This window comes from Urocampus carinirostris, chromosome 5 (assembly GCF_059441175.1).
Source record: "Urocampus carinirostris isolate Australia breed hairy pipefish chromosome 5, RoL_Ucar_1.0, whole genome shotgun sequence".
NCBI classification, from domain to species: Eukaryota; Metazoa; Chordata; class Actinopteri; order Syngnathiformes; family Syngnathidae; genus Urocampus; species Urocampus carinirostris.
The window spans coordinates 17,407,249-17,423,937 of record NC_142353.1 but is presented as its reverse complement, the minus strand read 5'-3'; the positions used below and the strand labels follow the sequence as shown (position 1 = coordinate 17,423,937).

The 16,689-nt window shown below is 41.0% G+C and overlaps 2 protein-coding genes across 2 annotated transcripts in view; one reads left to right on the top strand and one right to left on the bottom strand.

The window, feature by feature from the left end:
- The window catches only part of pcsk5b (proprotein convertase subtilisin/kexin type 5b), a 101,009-nt gene extending 95,969 nt beyond the window's left edge, over positions 1 to 5,040 (top strand). The window contains exons 34-37 of the mRNA XM_088336024.1: positions 432 to 649; positions 1,871 to 1,974; positions 2,041 to 2,251; positions 4,403 to 5,040. Coding sequence (XP_088192150.1) covers positions 432 to 649; positions 1,871 to 1,974; positions 2,041 to 2,251; positions 4,403 to 4,836 — 967 coding nt within the window. The 3' untranslated portion in view covers positions 4,837 to 5,040. The remainder of the gene's footprint in view (positions 1 to 431; positions 650 to 1,870; positions 1,975 to 2,040; positions 2,252 to 4,402) is intronic.
- A 3,727-nt stretch (positions 5,041 to 8,767) lies between these two features.
- On the bottom strand, positions 8,768 to 16,120 carry rfk (riboflavin kinase). Its single transcript, XM_088336023.1, has 4 exons — positions 15,586 to 16,120; positions 13,944 to 14,095; positions 12,890 to 12,992; positions 8,768 to 11,155 (listed from the first exon to the last, which is right to left on the bottom strand). The coding sequence occupies exons 1-4, from the start codon at positions 15,665 to 15,667 to the stop codon at positions 10,995 to 10,997; spliced, it is 498 nt and encodes a 165-aa protein (XP_088192149.1). The 5' UTR covers positions 15,668 to 16,120; the 3' UTR covers positions 8,768 to 10,994.
- Positions 16,121 to 16,689: the final 569 nt, after the last annotated feature.

Sequence of the window (16,689 nt, the reverse complement as noted above, 5' to 3'; positions counted from 1 at the left end):
TGTAGGGAAATTCACATTTCCAGCAGTATCCTTGTGTTGAAAATAAAACAATAATAAAGTAAAAGAAATATAATACATAAATACCAAATGTAACGTGTTGATATAGAGTATTTAAATAGTGCTACATAAAATACACACTGTAATAAAAATAGGGTAATATGCAATGTGGGGGTGTGGTTTAATGTGGGATTTTACTCCCCCGGGTGGAGTTAAAGAGCCTCATGGCATGAGGAAGAAATTATCTCCTCTAGTGGGCAAATGTCACACAGTGTCCCTTTAATGAAATTAGTACCTTTTGAGATTAAAAACAAATAAGTCGGATATTCCAAAGGAATCACTTTATCATAATATTGCCCCAGCCCTTAAGCAAAGGGAATTTCTACACTCGGGACCAACACAGCCATGTGTCCTACTTTTGCCCTTGCTCGCAGTCATTTTGGCAACATCAGCAGCATGAGATGCGAGCGCTGTGACCCGGCCTGCAGTCGCTGTCGAGGGCCCGCCGACACCGATTGCCTGGACTGCCGGGACGGTTTCGTCTACTTGAAGCAGCAAAGCCGATGCCTTAAAAGCTGCCCACCGGGTTTCTACCATTACACTTGGAGCCACAGCTGCCTCAAATGCCATCCTACATGCAGGACCTGCACAGGTTTGCCATGAAGTCCTGTGACTCCTTCAGAACATTCTTTTCTGAAAGTGTCACAATCCTGCACACAGGTTCCTCAGTCTTAGTAGTTTGGGAATTAAACTATTAAAAATGTAGCGTTTACCAAATTATTCCAATTACTTATCTGACTCCATTAACCAACAACGCATGCTCTTTTCTTTTCGGGAAAATATGGGCAAGAGACCGACATTTCCACACGGGGGCAGATTTATTTTCTTAAAATATTTAACTAAGTGAAATCCATCAAATTAGCCCAATTAGTGTCGCTCTTCGTTGAGCCTCTCTCTCTCGATTGTCTCCTGAAGTTCTGTCTTCTGAAGTTCTTTTCACAAGCTGGGGTGTCGACTCCTCCCATGGGGCGTGTCGACTCCTCCCATGGGGCGGGCCGACTCCTCCCATGGGACGGGTCAGGTGCGAGCTTCACCACCTCCTTACCGAAAGGTGTCGCAATGTCTAAAGAAAACTCATATCAGCAAAGCGCTTCTTAAAACAATGATGACGTCCTTGTGCGTCTGGCCTTCTCCCGTCAGAACTCACAGGAATTCTGTTATCAAAATACGTCTTTACTGCAATCTCTCTACTGCATCAAACTTACTTTGTAGTTAATTTTATAATATCCTTTATAGTCAAATGTATAAATGCGTTCAGTAGGTTTCTCTTTTGCGCTCTCTTGTTCCTCTCGACATGACCTTATTTGACAACTCACTTCTTGATTTAACTTTCCTTCTCACAGGTGTGGTCCCATGCCTTGATTTCCCCGTGGTTTTCCCTCCTATCACACCTACTCCTCTTCCCTTTCCCTTGGCTCCGTGCTAGTTTGTTGTCTTCCTTGTCACGTCCCAAGCACCATTGTCTCAGCACTTTGCTCTTGCAGTGTACTATATCCCTGCCTGTCCTTCTTGATTACGAGTGCTGTATGATGAACTCTTGGAGTGCTTGGGTTTACTGGAACACAGACCCCTCGCATGCCTCTTTGACCACAATCGTTGCCTCTGGTGTTCCTTGCTATCTGACTTTCAGTGTGCACAACCCGAGATCATCCTTTACTCTCATAATCTGTGTTTTTACACTGTGCTTCTGCAACACCTCGAGTGTGGTTTTGAAAGGCGGTCCACAAATCAATCAACGATCCTTTAGAAATGTTTCAGGTGTGATGTAAATCAATAACCACATTGTATTTAATGGACAACATTGTGTGTTCAGGTGCTAGCGGTACAATGTGCCAATCGTGTTACCATGGATATCGACTGATTGGCTCCAGCATCTGTGAATCCCAGTGTCTGATTGGCTTCTATTTAGCTTCACAGGTCTTTTTTTGTTTACAGTATGACCTCCGTCTTTAACCAATGGCTAACGTTTTTTCCTCGTTCTAGGCTTGGTTGTCAGACGGTGACACACACGAGTGTCAACCGTGCCACCGGTCTTGTTTAGGTTGTCGTGGCGCAGGTCCTTGGAACTGCACCGACTGCCCTGCATCGCAGATGCTGAGTGAAGATGGCCGCTGCCTGAGCTGCTGCCGGGACCAGACTTTGTCTGCCGACCGGCCTTTGGGCTGGCAGTGCTGCGACTGCAACACCTCATTGAGTAAGAGAGACAAACGCTGGAGCGTTCGTCAAAAGAAAAAGTTCTCACAATTTTTTGACTGTTTGTTGGTTAGGGGTCACCAAACCTTTTGACTTTTTTGTTTCTGGTCAGTGGGAAGAGATCATGGTTTTCTATATTTCTAAAATAGCCATTGCCATGTCCTACTTAGATGTTGTTACAATGTTTTTAGTGGGTTGTTATTAGGAGGGCAAGGCAGCTGACTGGTTAGTCAGTTCTGAGGTCATTGGATCAAATCCAGCCTCCAGCCTTCCTGTGCGGGGTTGCATGTTCTCCCCGTGCTTGGGTTTCCTCCCACATTCCAAAAACGTCCATGTCACGTTAATTGGCCGGTTCTAATTGTCCTTAGGTGTGAATGAGCGAGTGATTTGTCTGTCTCTGTGTGCCCTGTGACTGGCTGGCAATCAGTTCAGTGTGTCCCCTGCCCATTGCCCAAAGACAGCTGGGATGGGCTCCAGCACCCCCGCGACCCTACTGAGGATATGAGGTGCGGATAATGGATGGATGTTATTAGGAGTGGTACAAAAATAGGCTCAGTCAACCACAAATGTATCGCCTTTGAGAAAGGGCACTTGGTAAATTCATGGATGATAGACTAATTACGGAATGATGTTTATGTTGTATGTACACCACTGTTGGAAAGTTTGGGGTAACTCAGAGATTTTTTTTGTGCTTTCCATGAAAAAGTCTCACTTTTATTTTCAAATGTCTGTTCTTTTGCCAACATTAATCTCTTTCTTTTGTTGGCCAGTCTCAGATATGGCGTTTTCTTTGCCACTCTGCCTTTAAAGCCAGCACCTTGGTGTCACCTGTTCACTGGAGATGTTGATGCTGGTACTAGTTGAAAAACTTTAACAAGTTTATTTCTCAAACTACAAACGCTAATGAACTTGTCCTCTTGCCTCGCAACGGCGCCATCAAGGGGTGGCCACGACCATCCCTTATCAATTTGTTGTCCACCTCCTTGACCACCCTGCTTGCCAGTATATTGTCAAATTGTTGTAGTATCAGTTATGGCTTTTAGTTTTGGTGTACCACCCCAAATTTTTAAGTGGCCCCATCTGGCTACACAATGAAACTTCTTTCTATTCTGGTTGGAGCCCGTTTGTATTGTTCTCAGAAGGAAGTAGTACACACCTTTGTAGAAGATCTTCAGTTTCTTGGGAACTCCTCACATGGACTCGCGTTTCATTTCTGTATCAACAGTAAGACTTGGATGTCATAAAATGACGTGAGAAAACTGCTTACCTACTGCTCAAGAGCTCAAAGAGCAAAGTAATCTCACCAAGACGCCATGTGTTTCCGAAGGCTTGCAAGAAGTTGCTCTGTTCTTATTCTCAAAGCTAGTACAAAGCAATAAAATATAGTACAGCATTCATTTAACTGTCTTCAACGTGGTGCCCGTGAGACAGTTAAATGAATGCTGTTTTACACTTGAGCCATTGAACACTGCCCTCTAGTGGTTGGAAAAAGCATTTGGATCGCATTTTTTGAAAAAAAAAAAAAAAAAAAAAAAAAAAAAAAAAAAAAACTCGTCACTTTTGATAGAAATGCCCTGAACACCTTACGTTAAAACAGGACAGAAAGCCTGGAGGTCTTTTACCTTTGGAGCAAGTCAACATGGCTGAAGGAAGCCAGCTACCACTTGAATTTCCGCAAGTCTGCTAAGCAGTAAAGACTCAAATTTAAGACTGCGAACAATGTGAAGGGTTTAGAATTTCTACTAAACTACTGAAACTTATGTAGTCTGTACAGCCCTTTGAGACTTTTTGTGATTAAGGGCTATACAAATAAACACAACTTGACTTAGTTGGTTGCATCCCTTAACCACACGGGTCTAAGGGGCACCATTTCCTGTGGTGTGTCTTGGGCAAGTACAGTCTGGTGGCGCCCATCCCTCTCCAGGTCAGCATATTTTTCCACCTGGTCTTGAACTTGGGATCTTTCGCATGTTAGGCAAATGTACAAACCACTGTACTACGGAAACATGATTTGACATACTCATACATTTACAGTGGGCCTTATTAAATAACCAAAGGGCCGGGTTTCGGCACGCGGGTTGTAAGTTTGTCATGCCTGGTTCATGTTCTAAATTACATAACATACAGCAGCGTTTTCAATTTCTGTTTCCAGATGAGTGCATCCTGGGTGTCAACTTTGTGCTGAAGGACGCGAGCGGCTTGGACCGAGAAAGCGGAGGCGGGGCCAAACTAGGGACCACGATTTGCGTCTTCCTGATCTTGGCGGCGGGGGCTGTCTTCTTTATCTTCTTCCAATCTCGTTCCAAGTCCGCCATTAAGATCTCTGCTACCGGCAATCTCAAAAGTAATAGTGGCGGCTACCGGAAACTTGATAACGGCGAGGGAGACGAGACACGGAGGGAGAGCTGGTCGTCCTTTGGGGACTACAGGGACAGAAAGGTCGGGAGGGAGGACGAGGACGAAGAAGACATTGTGTATATGGGACAAGACGGCACAGTGTACAAAAAGTTCAAGTACGCCTTTTTGGGCGAGCAGGAGGACGACATTGAGCTGGAGTATGACGACGAGAGCTACACGTATACATAAATGCAAAGGCCATGACACTCATTTAAAAGGAAGGTGTGTAATATTTAGTGCCTCCCACTGCCTCTCTTAACAATATTCATCTGAAAATTATTCAAAAATACATCAACCTACATGAAGGGAGTAGTACACACCTTTGTAGAAGATCTTCAGTTTAAAACTCAAAATATTTTTTATGAATCAACAACATGTGAGGCACAATCATGAAAAAAAACACATTCAATATTTTATTTGCTGCTGACAATTAAAAAAAGGAAAAGTAGGCGTTGCAAAAATATTAGCGCCCTTAGAGTAATAGATTATACAGCCTCCTTTTGACACGATCACAGCCAATTCTATGAATACGTTTTGTAAATTTTGATACTGAAATATTTTCCCATTCTTTCTTGAAAAACAGCTCAAGTTCATAAAGGTTGGATGGTGATTGTGCGCAGCATTTTTCAGATATTTCCACAAATTCTCTATAGGATTGAGGTCTGGACTCCGGCTTGGCCATTCTAACGCGTTTGTATGGTTAGTTTTAGACAATGCCATTGTAGATTTTGCTTTATGTTTGGAGTCGTTGTCCTGTTGGAAGGTGAACCTGCGCCCATTCTCAGGTCCCTTGCAGGCTCCAACAGATTTTCTGCCACAATCTTTCCTGTATGGGGTTCCATCCATCTTACTATCAACTCTAGTGATCTTCACAGTCCCTGCTGAAAAAAAGCATGATACTGCCACCACTGTGTTTGACAGTGGGGATGGTGATTTTAGCGAGATGTGCAGTGTTACCCTTACCCAAAATGTAACGCTTTTCATTCAGCCCAAAAGTTACGTTATGGTCTCATTTTACCAGAGCACCTTGTTCCACATGTTATTTGTGTTTCCCATGTGGCAAACGAGCCTTGTTATGGTATTTTTTCAGATTTTTTAAGGGCAGATTTATTAATAGTATCTTATGCACAGATTGTCCCACTTCAGCTGTGTTTGCATGCAGGTCATCCAAAGTGATCATGGGCCTCTTAATTGCCTCTTTGGTTTTCTCCATGTTTGGACCGAAGGTTTAGACTAGGGACATCTAGGTCTTGGAAGCTTTGCAGTGGTTATATCTCGGTTTTGATATTATTGTTCGCACAGTGCTCCAGGAGATGTGGCAATGTTGCAAAAATTCTTGTATCCTATTCCTGCTTTGAAAATTTTCACAACTTTATCCAGGACCTGCCTGGGGTGTTTTTTGGTCTTCATAATGCTGTCTGTGTACCAGCGTCTGCTTTCTCTCCCCCTCTAATCCCGTCACAGAGTATGTGCATTTAAAATGAGACACAAAGACTGTTCGTCATTGTCAGCCAATAAGATCAACATTGGATCATCAGTGAACTTCTGGAGTCAGAGAGAATGGGGGGCACATATTTTTGGATTCCCTGCTTTTCAGTTTTTTAGCTTTTAGTTTGAAGCCTGAAATGTGGCAATAAGACAAGGGAGGGAAGGGGCACTTTTGCTAGGACTGTATATTACACAATTTGAGCCTCACCTGGAGGGAGCTGAACTTATTTGTCTGATATCTTGCTGCTAAGTGTACCCAGAGAACCAAAAACCTCGCAGAGGCTTGGAAAAAAAATGAGAAGGACAATCACGCGGTTGGATCAGTTTGTATTCTTCCTTGCGCTTTTCAGTTGCACTACAGCACCAGCTAGTGGTCAAATCATATACCCTCTCTTTTTAAAGCTTTATTGAGGACATAGTTTAGATCAGGGGCCAAATTGGGTTTTCCACAAAAAGAAGAGAAAAACATTCCACGCTTCTCATATTACTTTTTAAAAATTTATTTGAATGAAAATTGAAATTCTTGTGATTTTTTTAGCACTCGTTTATGGCTGCACAACAGACGACAGCGACACACAACGTCCATTTAACTTTCACATTAAGGCAGTGTCCTCAGACTATCATCCCGAGAGCTGAATGTTTGAAGTACAGGGTCAGTTCTAGAATTACGAGATTTGATCCACTAAAACTTGAAAATCTTGTTGGAAATTATTTTTTGTTTTAATTTTCCCCAGGGCAAAAAATGATAAATTTGATTTTAGATATTTTATGCGAAGTAACTTTGAAAAAGTAGATTTGTGTGATGGACAAACTAATTGCAAATTGAAAAAAATTGTACTCAAGGATCAATTTTGAAAAACAATGACATTTACTAAATGTAAAATGTAAATGATAGGCATTTATATAGCACTTTTCAAGTCACACTTGACCCATAAGCACACACACACACACACCGATAACGGAGTCAGCCATGCAAGGCAACTACCTGCTTCGGGGGCATTAGGGATTCAGTGTATTGCCCAAGTACACTTGTACATATGACACAGAGGAGCCGGGAATCGAACCTTCAACCTTTTGAAGACCAGCGCTTTAACCTCTGAACCAAGCCGCCCAATGTCTTTGTATGGGCCTGTCACGAAGGAGACGAGTCCACTATGTAATTACATAAAAATGTGTATTTATGTACATACAACAGAGTAATATCCATAAACCTCCGCCTCAAGCGGAGTGTTGGAGAGATCACAGCTTCCAGCCGTGATTGGACAACATGGAGAGGTGTGCACAAGTTGCTCCAGCCTTCATCTCTTGAATGTTTCAGCCCAAAATGTGTATTGTGAAGAACTGCTTACAATTTCATTTCGAATAAAATGTTCAAAGCCACAATGTGTAATATTTGACCACTAGATGGCACTGTGTTGTCTGGTACGAGCGAGGGTCAGTGATTCGTGGAACAGCGTGTAGCGGCAGGATGCTGGACAAACATGGCGCCACCGACTTAAATAGGGATTCCACGGTCTGAAAGAAATACAAACCTCTAAATCTATAATTGTATTTGATAAAAATGAACATTGGTGTGATAGTCTTAGTATAGTCGTAGTATTTCTGCCTGGTATTACTTTGATTTTTTGTTTTCAAATATGAGGAAAAGAATAAATGGGAAAAAAAAATGTGAATGGTTTTGATTTTATTTTGAACACAAATTAAAACGTTTCTTAAGAAAGACAATGTAAGAGAAAAAATGGTTTTGTTTGCGCATTTATCGAGCTATGCAGAATTTGGAACTTTTTTTTACTCGCGGCTGCCATCTCCTGGCTTGTGTCATCATTGCAGCCTTTGTCAAGCTCGTTACGATGAATGTGCAAGTACGTGCATTTCTTAGTAGTTTCAAATCAACTTCAAATTTTTATCTTTGGGTTTCTTTGGACTTTACTTGAAGCAAGCCTTTTTTTACTTTCACAATTTTTCATGCGAGAATTAACAAGTAGGGTGTTTGAACAGATATTTAATGCGCACGCTCGCACTTTTCTTTTATAGTAGGATGAAAATGGTGAAAGTAAAAAAAAGACCAAATTTAAACCCATACCCCAAAAAAGAAGTGTTTATTCAAGCGCATCTTAGAAAGATTAAATACGTGTACGCACAACAAAAGGAACTTGAGAGAGGCTGAAGAAAATGGCATCAGCAAGTAGAAAGTTTTGAAATCATGAACACCACCTTTATAGAAAATGTTTCTGTAATTTTAAGTGAAATTGTAAAAAGATTTGACATGAAAACACATTTGATTATGGGGAAACTAAGTATTAATGCAAATATTCCTCAATTAAAAATTGTATTTGTATTCATTTGTACGGCCATGCAAGAGATGAAATATAAAAAGGAAGTTTTCTCGAAGAACAAACACATTTTCCCCCGTTTCTATCTTTTTCATGATATTGTCAACAACTATGTTTGTGGTTCCACTTCCACGATAAGAAAACGTTTTTTTGTAACATGTTTATAAAGGCATCTTTATTTTGTCAGCATGACATTGTAGGCAGAAGGCCATCTCCAGGGTTGGTTTTTAATCACAGGCTGGCCTTGTGTCTGCCGTTATAACCGCTCAAAACACGCACAGTCAGATAGACACACTATGCTGGATGTACATATAATTTATTTGATACATGAAACATTTTTACAGCAGAAAGGATGAATTTGATCCAAATGATATTTTTCGGCACAAAGAAAACACATTTTGAAGCGTTGTGGATTGAAATCGGATGAAATGATCCAAAACAGGACATGTTTAAACATTGACCACCTAACGAGAAGCGTCCACTTGTCTTTTCTGGAAGTTTGAGGAAACAAAAGGCAGAATGTACGCTTGGTCACAATAAATCACATTATATTCACAAGTCATTTACACAAATATATAAAATAGATCTGATCATTTACTAAGCGACCGACAGGATTGAGAGCAGAATGAACTGAGTGCCGAGTGAACTTTGTATTGTTTGAAGAAGCGACGGGCAACGCGAGAACTTTGCACTTTAGCTTTTTAAATATTTTGTCATGGGCTCTTCGGTTTGTTGTTTTGCCCGGCGTTTCAAATAATAGTCGAGGTGAACGTCGCCTTAACGTGATCAAGTATTTCAAATCCAACGAGAACATGTTTTGTGGAAAAAGGGGGAATTAAATGTGACAAAAATTTTCTCCTTTTCATAAAAATCTAAAAGAGGAAAAACTGAATAAAAACACGATTATTTTACGAGAAAATGAATCTTCAATTGATCAGTCCAAGCCAAACTTTGTGTGAGAAAGTGGAATTTGTGTCCTATTTCAAACTGAATTTGGGATTTTAAAATGTACGTTAAAACACCACATACTATGTCCCACTAATTAAGAAATCAATATCAATTAAAACAAAAATGGAAGCAATGCATTTAAACGATTTTTAAATCCCTTTTTTGCTTACATACCAAAACAGGTATGTAAGCAAAATGGAGTTTATTAAGAGATGTAAACGCTATGTATTCAGGGAAAAGGTCAAAAATAAACATATTTTTAATATGTAGATAGTAGTATAGTATTTATCTATGTGCCAAATAATGTAATAACATACCTGTCAATTTATACATTTTCCATTATTATTATTATTTCAAAGTTTCCATCCGTCTATTTCTTCCGCTTATTAGGGGTCAGGTCGCAGCAGCCTCAGCAGGGAAGCAAAGACCTACAGACCCCCAGCCACAAGACGAGATCCCATAGTGTTCCCAGGCCAGCCTAGAGACGTAGTCTCCAGCGTGTCCTGGGTCGTTCCAAGGACCTCCTGGTGGTGGGACATGCCCGGAACACCTCCCGAGGGAGGCGTCCAGGAGGCATCCTTATCAGATGCCCAAACCACCTCAACTGACTCCTCTCAATTCAAAGGAGCAGTGGCTCTACACAGAGTCCCTCCTGGATGATGAGGTTCTCATCTTATCTCTAAGGGAGCCCAGTCACCCTGCGGAGAAAACCCGTTACAGCCACTTGTATCCAGGATCATGTTCTTTCGGTCATGAACTTTGGGTCCCAAAGTTCATGAAAGGGGAGGAATATAGATTGACCGGTAAATCCAGAGCTTTGGCTTTTGGCTCACCTCCCTCTTCACCACAACGGACTGGTATAGGGTCAGTATGATCAGTCTGTCGATCTCCTGTTCCATCCTACTCTCACTCGTGAACAAGACCCTGAGATACTTTAACTCCTCCACTTGGTGCAGTATCTCCTCTCCAACCAGGAAGGTGCATGCGACCCTTTTCCAGCGGAGTACAATGGTCTCTGAATTGAAGGTGTAGAGCTGGTCCACTGTTCCTTGGCCCAGACAAAGACCCCACTGCTATTTTGAATACGTTTCTACTTCCTAACAGACCCTCCTCTCCAGTGGAAATAGACCTTACTAGGGAAATAAAATGTGTTTACACAAATGCTTTGTTTTTATTCAAGATAATCTGTCTTGCTGTGAGTAAATAGGTGCCACATTGTATTTAAAGGAAATCTCTTCACAAGGGGAATTGCATAATAAGGGGAGCACTTGGCTGAGGTTTACAGGTACGCGACAACCAGGTGTCAATTGGGCCAATACAAAAGCAAGTTGTACAGTGTTACTCGGAAATCAATTCAAGCCGGTTTAGGATTGTTTGGAAAATAAAAGAATATAACCCAACTATCATGATCTTTTTCTCAGCCAAATTCATTGTTCTGCATAGTCCGACTTAACACCCGACGCCCACTTACTGTGCGCGTTCCTCTGTGTCCTTGCGAGAACACGTCGAGACAGTGGAAAACCGGAAACTGAAGGTCTGCTGCGGGACTTGGAGAAGGAGGCATCGCTTGCCTGGGCGTCAGTGTCCGTTAAGGATGCTCTGCGAAGAGGAGGAAGAAGGTGTGGCGGAGGAGGAATGGCCGGTGAAGAAGTTGTCCTCCCGCAGCTTGAAGTGCTCGGGCCGCTCCAGCTGCACTTTGGCCTCCGAGATGTCGCTGTTGATGGCGGCGATCAGCTCCTCTGGACAAAAGGAAGACGAGGACGAGAAGAAAAGGTCCACCGTACTTCAGTTGTAATCAAACGGATTTTGTAAGGATTTCTTGCTCATTGACGTTTTCCATACATAAAATTCTGGCGGGCCGCCAGGGTTTCTCATAAAGTTGTACAATTACAACTATTTTTAACTCCTGCTCCACACTCGCAAAGATGACATTGACTTGTTGCCGTGTTTGTTCCGCCCCGCCTGCACTGTGATTAGATGGCCTTGATAAAATGTGGCATTGACAAGCGTCACATTTAGTTTAGCGGCAAGCGTTCCGCAACGAAAACTTGCCCGGCCTCTCGTTGCAATGCTGTTTTTTTTAACAGAGTGTAAAAACGCGGTGCTCTCATCGCAAGTAATTAGAGAAATTGATCAGAGTAAGAAAATACTTTAGTGGACATGGAGCCCCAACTGTAGCTGTGTTACTGATATTTAATACAGTTTTATTTTCAACCAAATCACAGATATGAGTATCACATTTAATAGAATTTACAACTCATACCAGTGATTTGGTCCGATGACACGCTGATAAAATTCCTTAAAATAATACAGCATCGCCATTTGAACAACACTAAATAGATGACGTGCAGATTTTTTGCTTTAAACTCCCATCTTGTTTACAATGCCTTGTGGGTGTGACTTGTTTGCTGTGTCATTGCCTTTTGTTACTATTGTATTTATGAATTATTACAAGGGCACACATTAATCATGGATTTAGCTTCTTGATAATGCTCTAAAAATGCACCTGATCGATTTGATTGAATTTTAAACGCACAACATTTTCTTACCAAGGAGCACGCCCCTGGCCACCCCTAAGGGTGACTATCAAACAGGTTCTCACAAGATTCTATGGGAAAAACTACTGTACAGGCTTCAAATACATTGCGGCCTAATGTTTTTTTTTTTGTGGTGGCGACAAAGAAAAAGGCAAATAGCTCTTTTCCACAACACGGGCGCTCTAAATACAAAACTCCACGGTGGAGTCTGGAAACATTTATGTCACCCTTTTAGAGGAGAAATTAGTCCATGTTTTTGCAAACATCAGTCATATAATAATAATAATAATATAATATATAAAAGGAGAAAAACGTGAGGTTTACAGTCCTACATTCAATATTTAAAGGATTTTAGCTTTTTCACTCGCTAATCAAGTCCTCAATTTATACATCTAAATTGAACAGTGATGTTAGAGTTTTAAAAAAATTATACACTTTTGTTTCCGCATCTTCGCGTCAATGTTAGGTTGCTGAAGTTTTCTTTAATCCTCAAGGAATTTGCAAATACAATTTGGCCCATCAACATGGCACACAACAATGCGACAACACAAAAAGACATGTCTGTGTTGCAATCTGGCACTATTCTCCACAGTATAGTTGCCCAGGCATTGTCGTCTACAAATATAAGGCTCTCATTTTATGCGATGCAGCCTGCAATTTTTCATTTGGTGCAGGAGTAATTTGGTGCTCGTTTTTGTAATCGCCATCTTGAATGGTCACATGATCAAATAACGGACGTGAATGATTTAATTTTTGTGACTGTTTAAGCCTGCTGTTTAAAATCCGAAGCAGCTTGTACAAAGAAAAAATTGAGTTCCGTTCTTAAACTTGAGCGTTTGTCTTTATTCAAGTGATCTCTGCTCTTTAGTCAGGAATATAAGGTAATTAAAACCCTCCAAAAGTGACATCCCGCTTCATTTTGTGCGTGCGACTTACCGAGTGAGTTGTAACTTCTCTCCGGACGGATGTAGCCCACCATGACCACGCTCAGGGTCTCACCGTAGAAATCCTCTTTGAACTTGTGGATCACATGAGTCTCCTAAGACAAGAGAAGCACACACAGAGAGACACTCAAGACCGACCACTTCACCACTGTGCTAATTGGCAGTCTAAGCTCCAGGCCAAGTTCCACGGTACATCTTGTTCCGGATAACCTCAGTGCCATTTGGGAAATTTTTTTAAGGTTGCCATCAGAGGCTGCTCATTAGGCTTCTATACACGCATTAATGTGAGTCACTTGGTACTTCTTCATAATACATTGCATTACATTGTTCGATACCTCCACACTAACTTGACTTAGGATTCACAGTACACAATGCTTTCAGAAGACAGTGGCCCCTCTTATACGAGCTACTCGATATACGAGGTGTCTTTCGAGCAAAAATTTTGCCCGACATACGAGAGAAAATCCAAGTTATAAGAATTTTCAGTCCACCAGTAGACAATGTATTGCATTGGAATTAGAAATACTGTGTTTTCTCAGGTCACTCACCTTTGTACTTTTTTAAATGCATTAGGTTGGGATTATTTTTACGTTGTAATTTAATGGTCATAAATCGGACTTTCTTGAGTTAAAACATCTAATTGTTGAGATTTTCAGACACCCACATAGACTCTTGACAAGTTAGTTCCGGTCAGCTAACTAGAAAAAGTTCTAAAAATGTTGCGCTTGCTCACAGTAAGAAAATTGAAATGGTCACTGCAATTAGAAATGTTTGAGTTTTACAGCTATCTCATTTTAATCCTTTAAATCATTAACTTCTGTGTTGATATATAAATGACTGACAGACATTTTAAAAACACGATTGTGAAACCACTACAGCCTTGTTATGTACTCAAAAGCCCAGAAGTCTTTTCTTAAATTCTATCTGTTTTATGGGGACATGAACCTCAACACTGCTCTCTCCAGATCTTTTTAATCGTCTCATCTCAGGACCCGGATGTTGATTTAAACCCGGAAGAAATCAAACGTCTGTCCTCCATTACCTACCATGGACTTCTTGGTGTTCTTGTAGTACGGGTTCCAGCCGATGCTCATCACCATCTTGTGCACGTCGCCATTGCCTAAACAAGCCCAGCCGTAGTAGATGCCAGTGCTGATGTCGGCGGGCAGATGCTCCACCACGCTATCAGGGAAGTTTGCTAAAATAGATATACACCCGAAAAAATAATTAGGAATTATTAAAATATGTGGGGGAAGGGGGTCATATAAGGCAACAAAATGAATGACTCAGTGGTGCTTATCAACTGATACCTGCTGTTTTACATAAACAGCGATTGGATATAGATAGTAAAACATTAACGATCGACTACAGCTCGCTAATGCAGTATTCACAAGACAAACAATTTAGAAGCAGTAATACAAACGCTTATGAACGAGAAGTTCTGGACCATCATTCGTAAGTTGAACTTGTAAGTTGCCTCAGTGCTATATTTTGTAGGTTTACATAAGTATGTTTAAGGCTTGCATAAGTAACCTGTATTGTTTAGTACTAAAAAAATAAACATTTTATTATGATAAATAAAGTTAAGTTTAATTTACTTTAGGGAGATATGCTCCAAGAGTTAAGCTCCCTCCTCCGTGGTAAAAAGTGGCAGAAAAAAAGCAATCCAACCTTTTTCTCAACCACATCAAGCGTTCTTATTCCACTTTCATTCCAAAAGAAACGGCTCGCCTCTTCTTTACACCAACCATATTGAATGGATGCACGACATATTAAACAATAAAAATGTAAAAGTTCTTAGCGCGCTGGAGATACAGTATAGTAGTATATTTACGCATGAACTAGGAAGAGGAAGCCGGATTTCTTCTACGGTGAGGATGCTGGGTGAGCTCTCATGGCATCACACGCCGGTAGCGGCAGAAAGAAGCACTTCAGTACTGTCTTGTACTCGTAAAAAGGTGCACAATACAGAATCTGACTTACAGCAACGTCCAAGTATTTTTCGATATCCTGAAAACGGTTTTCATAGGTACCGTTTTTCGTAACTCGAATGTCTGTAAATAGGGGAGAGTCTGTACTGGTCTTACAAGGCAGGAGATAGTAAGCAAACAAATGTGTAACAAATATGGACCTATTCAAGGAGACATAGTATTGCCAATAAGGATTACAAAAATCATCTACTGTTGCAGTAACGTGCAATCAGGGTAGGTAGGCGAGTCTGTACCTCACCCATCATTATAGAAACAGACAGGGTTGGGTAGGGTTACTTTAACTTGATTACTTTCAATTAATTTTGGATTACTCCAACACCAAATATGGTAATAAAAGACAAAAGAAACTAAATATGAATAAAATGACTAAATTTTGTGCAGGCTTGGGGAGTAACGGAATACATGGAACGGCAAAAATGATGTTGGCAAGCTGTTTGGATTTATTTTCATTTTGTTTCCGTCGCATTTTATGTTAGTTTTGCCGGAGATCAAAGCCAGGAGAGAAAGCCTACCACGTGTTGTGAGTCATAATTTTATTCATATGTAGTTTCTTTTGTCTTTTATTGGCATATTTGGTATTGGAGTAATCCAAAAGTAATTGAAAGTAATCCAGTTAAAGTAACCCTACCCAACCCTGGTGACCCTTGCCACAGAAGATAAAGTCAGTCAAAATAAGAGATAAGGAGGCGCGGCGTACCGGTGGGGATGCCCAATTCTTTGCTTCCTCTCCCGAATCCTCGAACCACCTCTCCCCGGCAGAAGTACGGCAGGCTCTTCATTCCCTCCGGAAATTTAATGTAAACACTCTTACAAAATAAAGGAGACAGGTGCGTGTGGGTGACCTCAAGCGTAACAAAAAGGGGCCAAGTCTCCTTCAAGTAGTCCCCAAAACGGACAAAAAAAAAAACCCAGAAAAGATGAATATTTAATTAAACGGTGACAACCGCTAAAGAAGTCCAAATGCAGCTCAGTGAGAAGAGGACAAAATAATTTGAGCGAGTTCACCTGCTATGCTAACTAGGTGAGCTAGCATTAGCATGAAAGCCAATATACAAAAAAAATGAAAATGAGTTTGTTGTTTAAACGTATAAGTTGAAGTCCCGGTGTTCAGACGAGTCTGTTAGAGTTCAGTTTATGTCTCGAGGTCCGCTTTGAAGGCGAGCCTGATGCCAAAAATGAGCTTTGAGCGTGCAACACCGGAACATGTTCACGTCCGACGTCGGAAATAGGGATGTGCCGTTCGTGTACGGGTCGGCTTTGTGAGCAGACTCTTTAAGTGAATGACTACAACTGGTTCCCCGTCAATAATGAACCGACTCTCTTTGAAATTATCTCTCTTTCTCTATCTCTTTTCCCTCTTTCTACACCCCCTCTCTCTATTGTTTTCCATTTCCTTATCTCTTTCTCTATCTCATTTTCTCTCTCTCTATTGTTCTCTCTTTTTCTTTCTCTACCTATTTTCCTACTTTATCTCTCTTGTTCTCTCTTTTTCTTTCTATCTCTCTTTCCCTCTCATTCTCTCTGTCTTTCTCTCTGACTCTCTCATCTCTTTTTCTCTTTCTACTTCCCTCTTTCTTTCTTTTTCTCCCCTCCTTCTGTTTCTGTCGTTCTCTCTCAATCTCTTTTTCGTCTCTCTCTCTCTCTCTCTTTCTCTCTATCTCTTTCTCTCTCATTCTTTCTGTCTTTCTCTCTTATTCTCTCTCCTCTCTTTCTATCTCTTCTTCTCTCTCTCTGTCTAATTCTTTCTGTCTGTCTCTCTTATTCTCTTTCCTCTCTTTCTCTCTCTCCTTCTCTGTTTCTT